Source organism: Crotalus tigris, unplaced genomic scaffold, assembly GCF_016545835.1.
Source record: "Crotalus tigris isolate CLP2741 ecotype Arizona unplaced genomic scaffold, ASM1654583v1 scf7180000017952.28453644438:3035480, whole genome shotgun sequence".
Taxonomy (NCBI): domain Eukaryota; kingdom Metazoa; phylum Chordata; class Lepidosauria; order Squamata; family Viperidae; genus Crotalus; species Crotalus tigris.
Genome location: NW_024096741.1, coordinates 2,853,413 through 2,869,878, shown reverse-complemented (window position 1 = coordinate 2,869,878; position 16,466 = coordinate 2,853,413). Strand labels below are relative to the sequence as shown.

The following is a 16,466-nucleotide window of genomic DNA, read 5'->3' as shown; positions in this document are numbered from 1 at the left end:
GCCAGTAAACAGTCAGCTCCATTCAGTCATCCCAACCCATCCTGATAAAAAGGAATTACAGGGTCGTAAAAAGAAAAAAAATGCAGCCCAAGACAATTCCTTTTTACTCAGTGCAGCCCAAGCAAGTCAAAAGGTTGGACACCCATGTTCTAGATGGAATATCTTAGGTAAAAAATGAATTTTTTCTACATTTCCTTATAAACCAATACTTCAAATAAGAAGTCTTTAACTCTGTAGTACAAAATGATAGTAATAAAAAAGTATGCTCTCTGTATCCTATGATACCTAGTCTCTACTTATTTGCTTTGCTACATAGTCCATACTAAGAACTAATAATTTTAGCTGACAACTATTTTTCCAAAGGTTTGAATAGTCAAACCATATACATTGCCTGCCTGTCTTTGATATACCATCTTATCTCTATAGGTTTCAGAATACAGAATTTTGGTCAGAATTCCATAACTTGGGGTAAGGGAAATCTTATTTTTTATTGAAAATTTTTAAAGTTTTACAATAAAATACTCCCCCCCTCCCATCCACCCCCCATTACCCTCCCCCCTCCTTCCCAGAGCTGAATACAGGGTTAAAGAAACAAAAAAACACATACAAATTAAATGAACATCAAACAATTATACATACATCCTAAAAAAGGAATTTTTAAATACTTTAACTCCAATACATAAAAACAAAAATTCTAACCATTACCCTTAAACATAAGTTATTCAAAAGCTAAATAATACTTTTTAATTCCATATTTATTCTGTACAAAATCTACCCATCTTTTCCACACCGAAATGTATCTCTCTTGTGGATCGTCTTTCAGATAAGCCGAAATTTTTGCCATTTCTGATAAATAAGAAACTTTAAAAAACCATTCTTCTATAGTAGGCAAAGAATCCTTCTTCCAATATTGCCCAATCAGCAACCTTGCCGCTGTGATTAAGTTCAACATCAAAATAATCTCTTTGCCATCACAATCAGCAATAATACCTAACAAAAACAATTATGGTGTAAATTTTATCCTTCTATTAAAAATCTTCTGAATGTTCCACCAAATCTTGATCCAGAAAGCCTTTATATTTCCACATGACCACCAAATATGATAATACGTTGCATCCAAAGAACCACATCTCCAGCATTTGGGCTGCACATTTGGATACATACGAGATATCTTTTGTGGATCAAGGTGACACCTATAAAACATTTTGTAGAAATTTTTTCATAAATTTTGAGCTTGCAAATGACAGCATATAAAACAGCTAAGAAAAGTGCTACAATATAATACATAGTTTAAAAACAAACACTTGTAAAAACGCTTTATTATATATTTTGACAAATACAAGATGGGGTTTTGGCGTTTTGGACACTGGAACTTCTAATACTTTTGTTTTTCTGCTAAAAGTACTTTATACATCCAAAATGAAAGCAACCATCAGAAGGTACATTACAACTGTATGCAACAGTTATAGTATGCAGTTGAGGTTTCACTGAAAATGCAACCTTACAGCCCAGTCCCAAACACACTTGAATAAAGCAGTTTTCAATAAAGTATATTAGGACTGAAATCTAAAGAGTGCATAATCATTTACTGGATTATCAAGATTTTTTTCTCTGCATTAAACAAACTGAACTGCGCCCTTCAAAAAAACTAACTTTTTAAAATGGTACTTTCTACCAAGTTAAATCCAAATTATCATCTAAACAGATGCAGGCTGAGCACATTCTTTCACTGATACTCAAGTGCAATGGAATCGATATGTGCTTTTAAAGTTTTTTTTTTTAGCAATTTTTTTTTATAAAAATGCCATGTATTTAACATGGACTTGTTTACATTCAACAGTTTTGTACTAAAAATAGTTCTTTTTGGCAGGAAAGCCTACAATAAATTTACATATGCTACAAGTTTTACATTTATTTACATGGCTCTTCCTTCCCTCCATAAAAGATATTTTTATAATTGTCAAATTCTTTAAACACGTTTACATAATAGATTGCCCTATTACACACTGGCCTTAGCAATTCAGTTTCAGGAAATGATGCAAAACATACAGAATGCGTATCAAAAACAGCTTAATAAAATTCACTGAAGAAAAAAGACACTTTTGGCAGTACCTGTCATTACGAACATTCAAGTTGGCACATTTTAGGGGTATCAATCTTCAATGCATTATAAGGATTGTACAAGAACTAGATCAATAATGAAAATAATTGGCATGCAATTAAACAAGTATTTATATAGATTGGCATTTCAAATCCACAATTTTGGATTTCAAGTCCCAAGGTTTTGGGTATTTGCTTGCCCAACCCATCAGTTCAATGATAGAAAAATGAATTACTTGAAGAAATTAAGAAATTTATAACAATTCGGGTTAAGAGCTCAAAAACTGATTTTGAATACTTACAGAATATCACAGTATAGGGAATAATCATACTTTGCAATTACATTGCCATTGTGATTAGAAATTTGTTTGGCTTGTATTACTGCATCCCAAAAGACATACTGTCGAGCACACTTTCTGAGAAAGAAAACTAAAATTATCTAATACGATTTATATAGAGAACAATGACTGAGATTTGGTCTAGACGAGGCTATCAAATTATTTTAACAATGCATCTGCAACACATAAAAATGTATACAGAGTAACACCCAAAAGTGAAGTATTTAATTAAGAGTATTTCCAAGGAGTGCTACCTTTCACCATCCTACACAATTCAACTACTTTCCAACATGGTGACTTAGTTCTGCATGCTGTGCTTTTTTTGAATTATGGACTCCAACATGGACTCATACTGAAACTACGAAGTGTCATTTTCTATGGAACTTAAGCCTATACTTTCAGTAAGATCTTAAGTTGAAAAGTCATGATTTCTTTATCCGCGGGGTTAAATGAAACAGTTACCCAGTGGCTCGGTGGTTTAGGAAGGACACTTGGGGATGGGGGCTCACTGAATTTTGCTCCAGCATAGTTTTGGTTGGTTTGAGGCATGAAAAGTGAGTGGGATAAAGCTAGATTCCAAGTCTGGTTCGTTTGGAAATGCACTGTGGCTTTTCCTTCATTGTGCATGGCCTGCCATGCTACAGATGATGGGTTGCAGCCATGCCCTCTCTCTTTCTTGTGAATTTTCTTCATATGGGAATTCTGATCTTTACTCTTTTTTCTATTATTCAGTTGTTGATGGCTCTTGGTAGCATTTCTGGACTGGACAGATGGAACACTGAATCTTTCTCCACCTCCCATCTTCAAGTTAAATGTCACCTTTCAGTTCTGTTTTCAGATTCCACAATGTCCACCTCCTGTCCTCTTTCTTGCTGCCAGACTTGAAAGAAAAGATGCTGACTTTTATTGGATCTCTTTTGGCTAGGAATGGTAGTTCTCATGGGCTGATTTGCCATTTTCAGCCACGAAGCCAAGCCCAACATCAGATTCTCGGCACGTGGGCTTTAAGGGTAGAAGTCCCAGCTCTTCAGCTGTAGCCGAAACTGCTCCGCTCCTCCGGCTCCTGCTGACTTCTATTTCCACCGCCTCAAAAAACTCTCGCACAAAATGGCCGACAATTCACGACTTTGAGCCCCAAAGAGCCGGGGTAAGGGAAATCTTACAAAAAAAAGCTACAGCGTTCAAAGTAAAGCTTCAGTGAAGCACAAACTCAGAAAGTTGACAAAAACTGATGAATTTATTTCCTTATTGCTACACCAATTGGAAGAAATGGCTTATGTTGCTAACAGACCATAAATAGAACAAAGTATTTGAGACAAAACTAAGCTTTTATCTAATAAAGGTGATCAATTGGTAGCAGACAATGAGAATGCAGCTCAGAAGATGCAGTTCAGTTGAATGCAAAAACATTACAAAGTCAATTTAAAATACAGGACTGGTGGTAAATGACACTTTTGAAGAATGGACATGAATGAAATTTGTTTGTAAGGATTTAACATACAATGAGTCTTATATCACAACATTTTCCTGAGATGTTTTACTAGCACTAATAAACTCTTCCTGTAATTATGGAATATACTTCACAGTGAATCTTTACTAATAGCAATGGTAACTGTACAAATACTCTATTCTATTAAAACAAACACCTAAGAGACTATTTTAAACCAAAACAATTTCTGTACATATTTCTTAAAATGTTTCTTCAACATCAATCACTTCTAAATATTCTTTCATTTCTTATGCCAGCCTGAGGATGAAGCAATTTTAAACAGAAAAATTATATCAAAAAATCCTCTCACCAGGAAATCTCTAAAGTATTCATGAAAAGAACCACAATGTAGTCGTCATGCTAGAAAAAGTGGTATTCTGATTTTTCATGTATTACTACATTTGGGGCAACTCAACTTAATTTATATTTATTTTTTTACATTATTAATAATTCCTTATTAAAAATATTAATTACATATGATCAAAGCATCTGAAAAGGGTTGTATGTAAAAGTAGTACCTAAAGTAATGAATTAGGAGAATCACTGTAAATTTTCTACACAAACTGTTTGTTATATTGTATTTGTGCAATATATATGCATACAAAATAAGGAGGACATCTACATATCTATTACTGTGCCTACTTTTAGAATTAACAGTTCAGGGAAGATATCAAATAAGTACCTGAAAACTAGCCCTCAGCTGTGGTTGCTTCATAAAATAACTAAGCAAAGACACACCTGATTAGTGCTTGGCAGGGACACTATAAAAAATATCTAGACTATGGTCTAGACTGGGAAATTAAAAACAAAAGCAGTGGCAATATATCCCTTCCATATTTCAAGAGAACAACCAAATAGACATGACCACATGATCAACCAAAGATTAAGATTAGTAAACAAAACTGTCTCCTCTCTGCGATGTTGTATATCAGGAAAGAAATTTCCTGACAGTGAGGACAATCAACCAGTGGAACAGCTTACCTCCAGAAATCATGGGGGCTCCATCACTGGAGATTTTTAAGAAGAGACTGCAGGGGGGTGGACTAGAAGACCTCCAAGGTCCCTTCCAACTCTATTCTATTCTATTCTATTCTATTCTATTCTATTCTATTCTATTCTATTCTACTCTACTCTACTCTACTTTCAAAACAATTTACTACCCAAAATAATCACATTCAACAACACTGATTACCAGTGATATGTCCAAACTATTCCCTGATTGCTCCCATTTTTCTATTATAAAAAATGATGAATGATATTTCCACTATCAAGCACACAGTATACAAGTAGTCCTTGACTTACAACAGTTCATTTAGTGACCATTTGAAGTTACAATGGCACTGAAAAAAGTGATTTATGGCTGTTTTTCACACTTATGATGGTTGCAGCATCCCCGTGTGAACAAAATTCAGATGCTTGCCAATTGACTCATATTTATGACAGTTGCAGTGTCCTGGGGTCATGTGATCACCTTTTGTGACAAGCATAGTCAATGGGGAAGCCAGATTCACTTAACAACCATGTTACTAACTTAACAACTGCACTGATTCACTTAACAATTGTGGCAAGAAAGGTTGTTAAAATGCGACAAAAATCATTTAACAATGTCTTACTTTTGGGCTCAATTGTGGTCCTAAGTTGAGAATTACCAGTATTTCTTCATGTTACTGGAAACTAAGATTTAGATCCTAAATGTAAGATAGCGGTAAAAGTTACTACTATAAATAATTTATTTTTAAAATAATAAACCTACAGAAATAATGTAAGTGCAAATACACTATTGCAGGGCACTCATACATCCTTTGCCACTACTACCTATAGTAGTAAAAGGAAATTGCTTTTATTTTTATAACTGTATATTTTTCTACTAAGGAAGCAATACTATTCATTGTACATTTCTTTTTGTTTAACCATCATGCTGAATAATTTCTAACAAAACAATTTTGCTATAGAACATTAAGAAAACCCCCCCAAGAACGTCTGCAAAGACAATAAAGGGGTAAAAAGTTAAGTTAGTAGTTGTAATTGTGCAGCTGAAGCTAATTTATTTTTGTTTATGAAGTTAATTCATAAACAAAAGAGGTAGTGTTTCAGTCATGCAGTTGTGATTACCATATGAACTTTTTTGATATCTCCATGGATGCCCCTGGAAAGCACCATGGAGATAAAATCTTTCTACACACACACACACACACACAGAAATTTTTTAAATTTTTTACTAGTTTTAATTCAGATGATCAGAAAATAATATCTGAACTAGTTCAGTCACCGGAAGTTAAAAACTGACTCAGTGGTACACACCCACACCCACATACACACCCACCCACACACACACACACACACACACACACAGTTCTTCAACATAAATTTAGCTAGCAAATCCCTTCTTCAGCTTTCTCTAAGTAGCCTGCTTGTTTACTCAGAATATCCACTTTATTTTTTAAAAAAATGTCCTGATTATATATAAATATATTGAGGAAACTCTGTTGTAAGCAGTTTAGGACAAAACAGCACTTCCACTGGGTAGTAAGTTTACTGAACAACTTCCTTTCTTACACCATGAAAATTTGATCCTTTTCTATATGCTACATAGCTTAGCACAAAAATGTTTTTGTACTCAAAAACTTTGCTACTTCTTGTTTTGGTCAAGCTTATTGCTGATGATATCAAAAAGTTTTGACCCCCCACAAGCAACTACTATGTGTCAGGAAATATTTAGCAACCTACATAAAAATATGCCATATTCATCACCAATATAGTTCTTTGAGAAAAGTCTGTGGAGGCCAAATACAGGCTGTGTTTTTTCTCAACTTGTCCCTTTACAGTTTTAACATGTCTATGCTTACCCTTAGACCGCTCTTTTAACACAGTAGCTGAATTTCATACACTTTACCAAATCATTATTGGTTATTAATATTAGCTTCTCATACCTTACAGCATGGGGAAGAAATGGAGGTATGGAGGTAGTGACAGATTTTATTTTTCTGGGCTCCAAGATCACCTCAGATGGGGACTGCAGCCAAGAAATTAAAAGACGCTTGCTCCTGGGGAGGAAAGCTATGGCAAATCTAGACAGCATACTAAAAAGCAGAGACATCACCCTGCCAACAAAAGTGCGTATAGTCCAGGCCATGGTTTTCCCAGTTGCAATGTATGGCTGTGAAAGTTGGACCATAAGAAAGGCTGAGCGCCAAAGAATTGAGGCCTTTGAACTATGGTGCTGGAGAAGACTCCTGCGAGTCCCTTGGACTGCAAGGCGTTCAAACCGGTCAGTCCTAGAAGAGATCAACCCCGACTGCTCTTTAGAAGGCCAGATCCTGAAGTTGAAACTCAAATACTTTGACCATCTAATGAGAAGGAAGGACTCACTGGAGAAGGGCCTAATGCTGGGAAAGATTAAGGGCAACAGAAGAAGGGGACGACAGAGAATGAGGTGGCTGGATGAGTCACTGAAGCAGTAGGTGTGAACTTAAATGGACTCCAGAAGATGGTAGAGGACAGGAAGACATGGAGGAACGTTGTCCATGGGGTCGCGATGGGTCGGACACGACTTCGCAATTAACAACAACAACAACCTTACAGCAACAAAGACTGATAATTCATTACTCACAATGGAGGCCAAAAACAAACAAGGTATATCTTCTTAAATGCAACATATAAACTTATTATATGTCAAAAAGTTCCACTGAGTGAAAAAAAAACACATTAGGAGCAAATATGTAGCTATTTACCAACTTGTAACAATAGGCCATCTTTCCATTTTTAATTAAGTTGGCCTGTTTTTGCAAAACTCACTGACATGGAATCTTCTAATTTATGCTAACTTAAGGATATGAGCAAACAGAGTTAATTACTTTAATCATCTATCGTATCTGATTTTTTTTAGTATTGGTTAAATAATACAAGAGAAAAACCTGTAAAGTGAAATGCCAGCAACATATATTATCTATTCCAATTTTTCTTTTACAATAAAATTCAAATAGCTAAAATACCTGTTGAAAAATATTTTTTTCTCAAAATACACAACAAAATGCAAGAAAACAAAAAAGTAAATTAAAAAAATATACAACAGGGTCATCTACTTCTGAAAGCTTCTTTTTCTTAAGCATATTTCTAAACAGGAAAATGTTAACAAGTGCTGCAGCCAAAGATGCTTTCTGAATAACAACTCATTCTGGAAATTGTTGAAATAACTAGGATGCTACTTTTGTTCATTATCTGTACAGAACCTCAAAGGTTAACCAAAACACATAGGAAATGCATCTACTTAAATCAAGAATGTTTATGGTTTTAAAAGCCAAAAATCAAAAACTTCAATTTAACTGAGCTTCAGATCCACAAGATCAAGGGATAACCTTTTGTCTGTCAAGAGTTATTTGGGACCAAATTTAGTCCATGATCCTGATTCAAGAGCCATTTTGCTTGTTCACAATACTTTACACATTTATCCTTATTAATATTTCAAATTATAAAATATATAACAATGTTTAGCTGATCTTTCAGTATCTAGTTATATTGAAGATTTTAAAATGCTGCATGGAAATTCTGACCATAGATCCAGCTAGAAAATCACAGGTTTGCGTCAGAAATTGCACAGATTTGTTTCTCTGATGGATACACTGACACATCAACTTTCAGTGCAATAACCAAGCTTTAATTTATTTTGCTTTTCTAATATATCTTTTATTCTAATGTCATAGAATATATTAGGTTTCTTTGCATCTTCCCTGTAACCTGTATTTATCTGAGAGTAAGATTTATTGAACTTACTATTACCTTTTGGGTGCTATAATACACAAACTACTCCTAAGCATGTATTAGAACTGCAGGGTTTATACAGTTGGTTTTCCTGCACTACAGCAGTTCTACCGGCTGATGTCATTTTTACCTTCTTCCCTTTTTGGCATTCCCCTTGGTCTTTTAAAGCTTTACTATTGTTTCTGTAACATACGCTTTAGCTGCATGTATTTCAAAGCTGTGTGTGCCCACATCCCAGTTATTTTTAATCATTCTCTCCAATGGTCATTCCTCTTTCATCAGCCAGCCTTTTTATTTCCATTAAAATAGTTGATTCTGGATATCTACTTTGGTCTAATCATAGCAATCATCCAACGATAAATTATCTGATCAGGCACAACAGACTTGTTAAAGGGTTGATTTTTAAAATACTGTAAACAACAGCCATCTTTATTTGCACTACACGAGTTATCCGAGTTGGGGAACAAAACAGACGAATGCCAACCCTCCAGGGCTGTTAAACCAGCATTTTATTCCATCTCTTTCCTTCTATAAATTCAATTGACCATGCATTTTAGAAATATAAAATTAAAAATGGGAACACCCCGCTCTTGCCTTTCAGAACATTTCTTCTCAAAATAAGATGAATACTGAATATGAAGTCTATTGTTATACAACCTGACTCGCACAGAAATCCCTTCTCCGGACCTAGACATTTTAGCTGAATGAAAATCAGCGGAGGATACACCAGGGCAGAACAAGAAGCTCTGCCCTTGTTACAAAGGAAGGGTTGAAACGGCTCTTAATCTTCCGCGCAGCAAAGACACTCTAGGTATGCTCAGACGCCTTCTGCTCTTTGCACTCTCTCATCCTCTTGCTAACCTTGACTACAACTTGGGGCTGACTTAGCCCTGCCTCAACTTCAAGCGGCTGCCCGAGGAAGGACGCCGCTATCCTCATTCACGAAGGTTCCTTGCCGAAATTCACACACCCCATAACCTGCCGCACTGACCCACCCAGCCCCCTATCCCCCCCCCGCTTCCCACAGTCGAGCCAGGCGGAGCCTCTGACGGCGGGGACGCTTTTCTGGCGACGGCGACGCACCTTTAGGCTTACCCGGGAGGCCGCGTGGCCCTTGACCGACCCTGACAGCTCCTCCGTCTCGTCGGCGTCGTCGTCCTCCTCGACATCTACCACCACGTCCTCCTCTTCGTCCTCCTCCTCGAGGGCGGCAGCCGAGCCCTCGCGCCGAGGCGGCCTCCAGGAGTTTTCGGTCTTCGCTATGCCGCGACTGCCCGATTCCGGGAAAGGCTGCGCGGCCGAGGGCGGCCCCGCCGCGTTCAAGCGCCGGTTCCCCAGACTGGAGCGCTTGGCCAGACGCCGCGCTTGCATGGCCGCGCCCAGCACAGCTTAGCGCGCCGCACCGAGGAGGAGTGGGCTCGGCTCGGCTGGGCTGTGGGCAAGGCTGAGAGAGGGGGCGGGAGCGGCGGCGGCGGCTATTGCCGCTATAGCCGAGGCACTCGCGGCAAGGCAGCAGAGGTGGTGCAGCCGCAGTTTACAGCGGATGCGCTGGGCTGGGCAGGAAGGCCGGGCGCGCCGCTACAGCCATCGGGCGTTTTGGCCCGGCGAGGACTTAGGGACCCTGCTGGGATAAGCTCCCCTCTGCAGGTCAGCGGCGTTTCCCAGATGTTGGTGAAAGGGCGGGCGAGCTGGGTGGATGGACCGAGCTAGCCTTTGCTAGCCTTTCCCTGCGGCTCGTTAGTCCTCAGCCCCAAAACCCGGACTGGAGTCGCCTGCCTCTGAAATGCTAGTCGGCGGCAGTTTCGCCTGCCCGCCGCCGCCGCCGCTCTAGTCACACGCGTCGGCTGAGGGATTTCTGATCTGGGAGCGCGGCTATGGCCTTCCTCGCCTCCAAGTGCCCTGAAGCGCCCAGCAACCAATAGTGACAACAACACAATGTGCTGTGGAATAGGAGGCGCGGATTTCAAAGGCAGGTTTGGGCTGGGGCAGGATAGGTCTTCAGTAATTGCGGAGAAAGCCACATGCGGGCACCAACCAGATTAGGGTAGTGATGAGAGTTTCTAGGACAGATTGGTGGAGACCAGGCGAGCATCGCATTGATCGAGTAACGACTTTTTAGGTTCTTTTTTAGCGCTACCCCGCAACCTAGTAAGATACGCCAAGACATTCCGATGCCTTGCAGTCTTGCTCCCATTAAACTTTTTTGGTTTGGGCGGGGGCGGGGTGTTGGTGGTTCCTTCCAGTCAGTCAGGGACTTCTGGCAACTTTCTGCAGAAGTCCCTGCAGTTTTCTTGGCAGCATTTCTGAAGTGATTTGCCATTGCCGGCTTCTTGGGATTGAGAGAGTGACTGGTCCAAGTTAAACAACTGGTTTTGTGCCCAAGGCAGGACAGTTTGTTTCTAATCTGATGCCTTAACCATTCTTAAACGGCTGAAAACATTGCCTGTATTGCTTAGGGGTAGGTTTTTTTTTTTTAATTTGATACTTTATCATTTGACTCATTTCAAAATCCTATGTGCCTCTGGTGGAAACTCTTTCCTTGTGAATGAAAATGATTCTATTACAGTCAGTTGAATAAAGTAATTTATCCTATTGTCCAACCATCAAATATGAAAAAGTAGCAATAATCATTATGACTCTGAAGTTCTTCCCCAAAGAAAAGTGCTTAGCAGTTGAAGCCACAAAACAAAACACAATAAACTCTACATTTCAGACTTACATCATTATGATAATGGGATTTTCACCTCTTTTGGTGTCACTGTGGTTAATGGGCTAGAGAATCCTTCATTTGTTTTTAAATCCCAAGGAGAAATGTGAAAAAAGTATTCCCATTTCTATTCGATCATACATACATCATATCAATACATTCATTTTGAAGTGTTGTTTTGTTAAGTATTTTTATCCCAATGCAACAAGTGAAATAGCGCTAAGTGTACAAGCCTGTGCTCTGTCTCTACTTTTATCCCAAATATTTGTCAAATAGACAATGACCAGATGCTATATTTTATACTAGTTGAATCTTGTAGTCATTTTTAAAAGTTTGCAGATAGGAGAAACTGCTGTACCTACTATGACATGGTCATAATTGCAGAATTGATTATAGGATCCAAACCATTTTAAAAGTCTTTTTAGAGGGCCTATAATAGAGGATTTCTTGGAGGCAAGCTACACTGACATCCTTAAAAATCTCAGTCCTTTAAAACAACCTCAAAATCATCCCTGAATTGTGATTTTAGACCCAATGTTCTGTTTTTTGGTAATTAAAGATAGGGATGGCAATAGTTACTTGCCATCCTTAAATCACTTCAGAGAGATGAAACATGAAATGTGTTTTGCCATATTTGCCTCACATCACAGTAGTTTCCTGGAAGCTCAGGAGGCTGAGTTGCAGCCCCCAGCCCTTAAATGTTCCACATCTCATTCCAGTATAGGCCTTCTCTTGAATGATGGAACATTTTCTCAAATAAACATTCCTCTTTTGGATTTTTTAAAAAATATTTTTATCTCTCCTTTTTTTGACATGCATCTCAAGACTGCAAACATACTGAATACTCCTTCATCTTCCTGTTTTCCCAACAATAATATCCCTGTGAGATGAATTGGGCTGAGAGAAAGTGACTGGCCAAAATTACCCAGTCAAATTTGGACCAGTGGTTTTCTGTTATTTCTAAAGTCCATAGGTTTTTGTTTAAAGCAAGGGAGATTTTTCTGCTTATAGAGCAAGTCAGGTTTATCTCCTACATATATACGGTACATGCAAATATATTCTACATTAGCTTTTCAATGAACTGTTTTCTTCAAGTTCAAACAAGAATAGATTCTCCTTATGTTTAAAACCATAATACTGTCATTCATCTGTCATATTTGGGAAATGCACCAAATGAACAACATTCCTACTATTAATATTGGCAGAGTCAAAAAAATTCTTAAAATGAGGGTACAGATAAACCTGAGATCATAATTGTATTACCTTTCAATAAACAATAAACTGGTTGAAATACCATGTGCTGCATCCTTTGACATCCTTGGACACATATTTTATGATTCTTCATATAGTCTTTCATTGGAGACTTCCATGAAAGTAATGCTCATATGCTACACCCCAAAGACATAGTAGCTATAAATATAAATTAATTTCCTAGTCACTGGCCAGCCTTCCATCTGCCATTATTTTGGCTAACATGACCATATAGACTTGATAGAAATTGGATTATGACACATCTGGAGGTAACAGGTTCAGGACATATGGTGCACCATTAGTTAGCTGTAATTTGATAAAGGCATACTGTGGGAATATTTTCCAATTTATGAACCCTGACTGTTTTTTAATTTTTATATGGGCAGTCAACAAGTAATCAATATCTTGATAGTTATCAGAATAATATAAAAGTTTCAATGACATACAGGCTGTAATTCATGAAATATGTTCCAAAATATTATTCTCACAGACAATTACTGGCTTATTCATCTGGTAATTCAAAAAATTATATGAATATGAATGTTGACATTTTTGTCTTTAAAAAAATCTTTCATAATTTTCTCTGAATTTCCATGGAATATCAGTCAGGTTCAGGATTTCATTCAAATGAGACTTTATTTCAATTGACAAGACTATTTCACTGTTTTGTACTGCAGCTCTCTAAAAAAGAGAGAAATTGGATTGTTCAATATTTGAAAAAAATAATCCTAATTCCTGTTATGAATCCATTACAGCTTTTCAGTTAGACCGTTCCTCCTACCGGCAGAATGCAGACTGTAAACATGTGTGGCTCTGTGAAAAAGCTAGCTTCTCATTGGTTTAACTTCTCCAGGCCTCCACTGAGCTACACATCTGAGCTGTCAGTTACTTTTATGGAGTGCACTAGTTTTTGGCGCCACATCTGGGACTGAGGTTACAATAACAGGAGCCTGAACAGCAGTGCCTAGAAGACGAAAAGCATTTGCTGAGACTGTTAGAATGTTCGCAGCCAGGAACATTTCAGAGAAAATGTTCAAAATAATGCAACATGTTTGCATGCTCAGCCATAACACTCTTTATGATGATTTATATGATTTCTTTAAAGTATTAATAAAATTAAAGTGATTAAAATAGAATGATCACCAGACTAGGAAGTACACTCAGCATGCATCAGTACTTAGAAGTAAATTCCATTGTGGTCAATGAAGCTTCTTTAAGATCTTCTAGTCCAACCCCCTGCTCAAGCAGGAGACCCTATGCCATTTCAGATACAGTAGGTGGCTGTCCAGTCTATTCTTTAAAATCTCCAGTGTTGAAGCACCTACAACTTCTGAAGGCAAGCTGTTCCACTGGTTAGTTGTGCTCACTATTAGGAAGTTTCTCCTTAATTTCAGGTTGCTTCATTCCTTAATTAGTTTCTATCCATTGTTTCTTGTCTTTTGGTGCTTTAGAAAATAAGTTGACCTCCTCTTCTTTGTATCAGCCCCTCAAATGCTGGAATACTATTAGTCCTTCTTCTCTCTTGATTGGCCATACCCAGTTCCTGCAACTGTTCTTCATATGTTTTTGTCTCCAGGCTTTTAGTCATCTTAGTTGCTCTTCTTTGCACTTTTTCAAAGTCTCAACATTTTTTTTGTGTAATGTGGTGACCAAAACTAGATGCAGTATTCCAGGTGTGGACTTACTAAGGAGTTATAAAACAGTACTAATACTTCACATGATTTGATTCTTTGCCTCTGTTTATACAACCCAGCAGCTTTTTTGGCTGCTGCCACACACTACTGGCTCGTGTTTAAGTGATTCACTAGGACTCCAAGGTCCCTATCACAGTTACTGTTTTTGAGCCAGATTTTGCCTAATCTGTACTTATACCTTTGGTTTTTCCTACCTAGGTCTAAAACCTTGCTTTTCTCTACATTAAATTTCATGTTGTTGGATCCATCAGTGTTACTGGAACAGCTAAGAAATACATTTATGTATTACATTTTTATATTACTGGATTCATAGTCAATTCCTTGCAGTTTGTATTTTAAAGAGTCAGTATCAATAATAAACATGTTAACTGTAAATTATCCACATTAAACATCAATATATTATTATAATATATAGATAGTGTTTTCACCTATGACATAGCAAATATTATCAATTAGTTAAATTCTAAATGCCTTCCTGAAAAATGTTGTCTTAATATCTGTCAGGAAAAGAAGGAACCATAGTTTTTCCTAGGATGATCTTATTGGGAGATGGGTTGTTCTGTTTAAAAGAGGCAGTCCTGGGCAATCAGTCATACAGGACTTTGTAGCTCAAAACCAACATTCGGAGTTGCAGCTGAAAGCCAAGTATGATGTGCTCATGGTGATAAATGCAAAATAACAAACACAGAAGGCATTGCATTTTACAGTATATCACCTGCAGCTTCTGCTTAGTCTTCAAAGGCAGCACCATGTAGAGCACATTGTAGTAGACCAGATAGTGGTGAATTTATGAGTTACTATTGCATCCCGTATCCTCCTGCTCAATATAGCGCCATAATTGGTGCCTCTACTGAAACTGGGCAAAGCCTGTGTGTCCAACTGTTAATTCAGCAGTAGCTGTACATCCAGGGAGACTTCAGACCTACTTCTACAGGGTTAGTGCCTATCTTGAGAGATATTCTCAGGCTAACTAGGCCATGAGAAACAGCACCATCATCTCTTTGGGTTCAACTTCAACATATTTCATCCCACCTAAATATCAATAGGACAACTTGAGTGTATTACTGGTTGACTTTTCTCAGTGGTTTCATGTAAATATTAAAAGTCAGACAATGGTTCACCAAAATCTATGGCATGCTAGATTAGAGCAGCCACTCTAATTGCACAACTGCTCTTTCTGTGCTACCACTAACTGGAACCAGCCTCTAAGGAATGAGCAGAACTATTACAGAAGAATTCCTCTAATTCCCAATTTATACAAATGATCCAGAAAACTATCATGGTTGATGGTGTTGAATGCTAATGAAAGGATTAATGGGATCAGAATGAACATATTATTTCCATCCTAGCCTAACATCATGTACCAGTTTGACCAAAGTGGTTTCAGCCCTTGATTGGTCTAACTTGATTGAAAAGTATCCAGATAATTTCAGTAGGTATTTTGAAGCAGGTTCCAAACTGCCCACTTAACAACTTTCCCACCAAAAGGGGAAACTGGACATGGAAATTATTGCCAAGATCCCAGGTGGGCCTTTTGAAAAAGAAGTGTGCCACAGCTTTTGAGATTCCAGGTAACAAATTTTTCCACAAGAAAATGTAGACTACCTGCCAGATCCAGTTAATTTCACCTATGTATACCATAGAAGTTAATAATAGGTTTGAACCACTAAATCTAGAAGGGAAAGATCCAAATGAACAGTGATGAGAGATCCAAGGTAACATGGAAATTACTGGAAAGTGTGTGTCATGCCAAAACCCAAAGAGAACAAGCAAGTGGCTATCTGATGACACCATCAAAATAGCTGACCAAAGAAGGGTGGCCAAAGCCAAAGGCAATAAGAATAAAATTAAAAAACTGAATGCAATTTTCCAATGTGAAGCCAGGAAAGACAAAAATAGACAGTGGTAGAAGCAGTGTCAACATCTGGAAGATGCTAACAGGAAGGGACATACTAAGATCATGTTTGCTGTAGTGAAAATGATATGATCCAGCTTTTCAGTTCAGCAAGGAATTATTAAAGGCAGCAATGGGAATGTACTAAGTGACCACCAGAAGATCAAGAACAAGTGGAAAAAATATATAGAAGGAATCTACCACAATTTGATTTACCATCCAGATAACGATGACA

The 16,466-nt window shown here is 37.8% G+C and overlaps 2 protein-coding genes across 17 annotated transcripts in view; both read right to left on the bottom strand.

Moving 5' to 3' along the window:
* Nucleotides 1-10,594, bottom strand: part of ZNF704 (zinc finger protein 704) — an 83,684-nt gene extending 73,090 nt beyond the window's left edge. For 3 of the 16 annotated variants that reach the window (XM_039345516.1, XM_039345524.1, XM_039345525.1), the window contains exon 1: nucleotides 9,769-10,594. In XM_039345516.1, the coding sequence (XP_039201450.1) occupies nucleotides 9,769-10,056 (288 nt within the window). In that variant the 5' untranslated portion in view covers nucleotides 10,057-10,594. Of the gene's footprint in view, nucleotides 1-9,546; nucleotides 9,656-9,768 lie in introns of those variants that run through there. The other 13 variants (XM_039345518.1, XM_039345528.1, XM_039345529.1 and 10 more) reach the window with 10 other exon arrangements.
* On the bottom strand, nucleotides 2,756-3,494 carry LOC120308887 (proline-rich nuclear receptor coactivator 2-like). The gene has a single exon (XM_039345534.1). The coding sequence runs from the start codon at nucleotides 3,237-3,239 to the stop codon at nucleotides 2,829-2,831; it is 411 nt and encodes a 136-aa protein (XP_039201468.1). The 5' UTR covers nucleotides 3,240-3,494; the 3' UTR covers nucleotides 2,756-2,828.
* Nucleotides 10,595-16,466: the final 5,872 nt, after the last annotated feature.

Bases quoted from the DNA above. Each gene is read 5' to 3' on its own strand.
- LOC120308887 (XM_039345534.1), bottom strand. From the start codon at position 3,239: ATGGGAGGTGGAGAAAGATTCAGTGTTCCATCTGTCCAGTCCAGAAAT.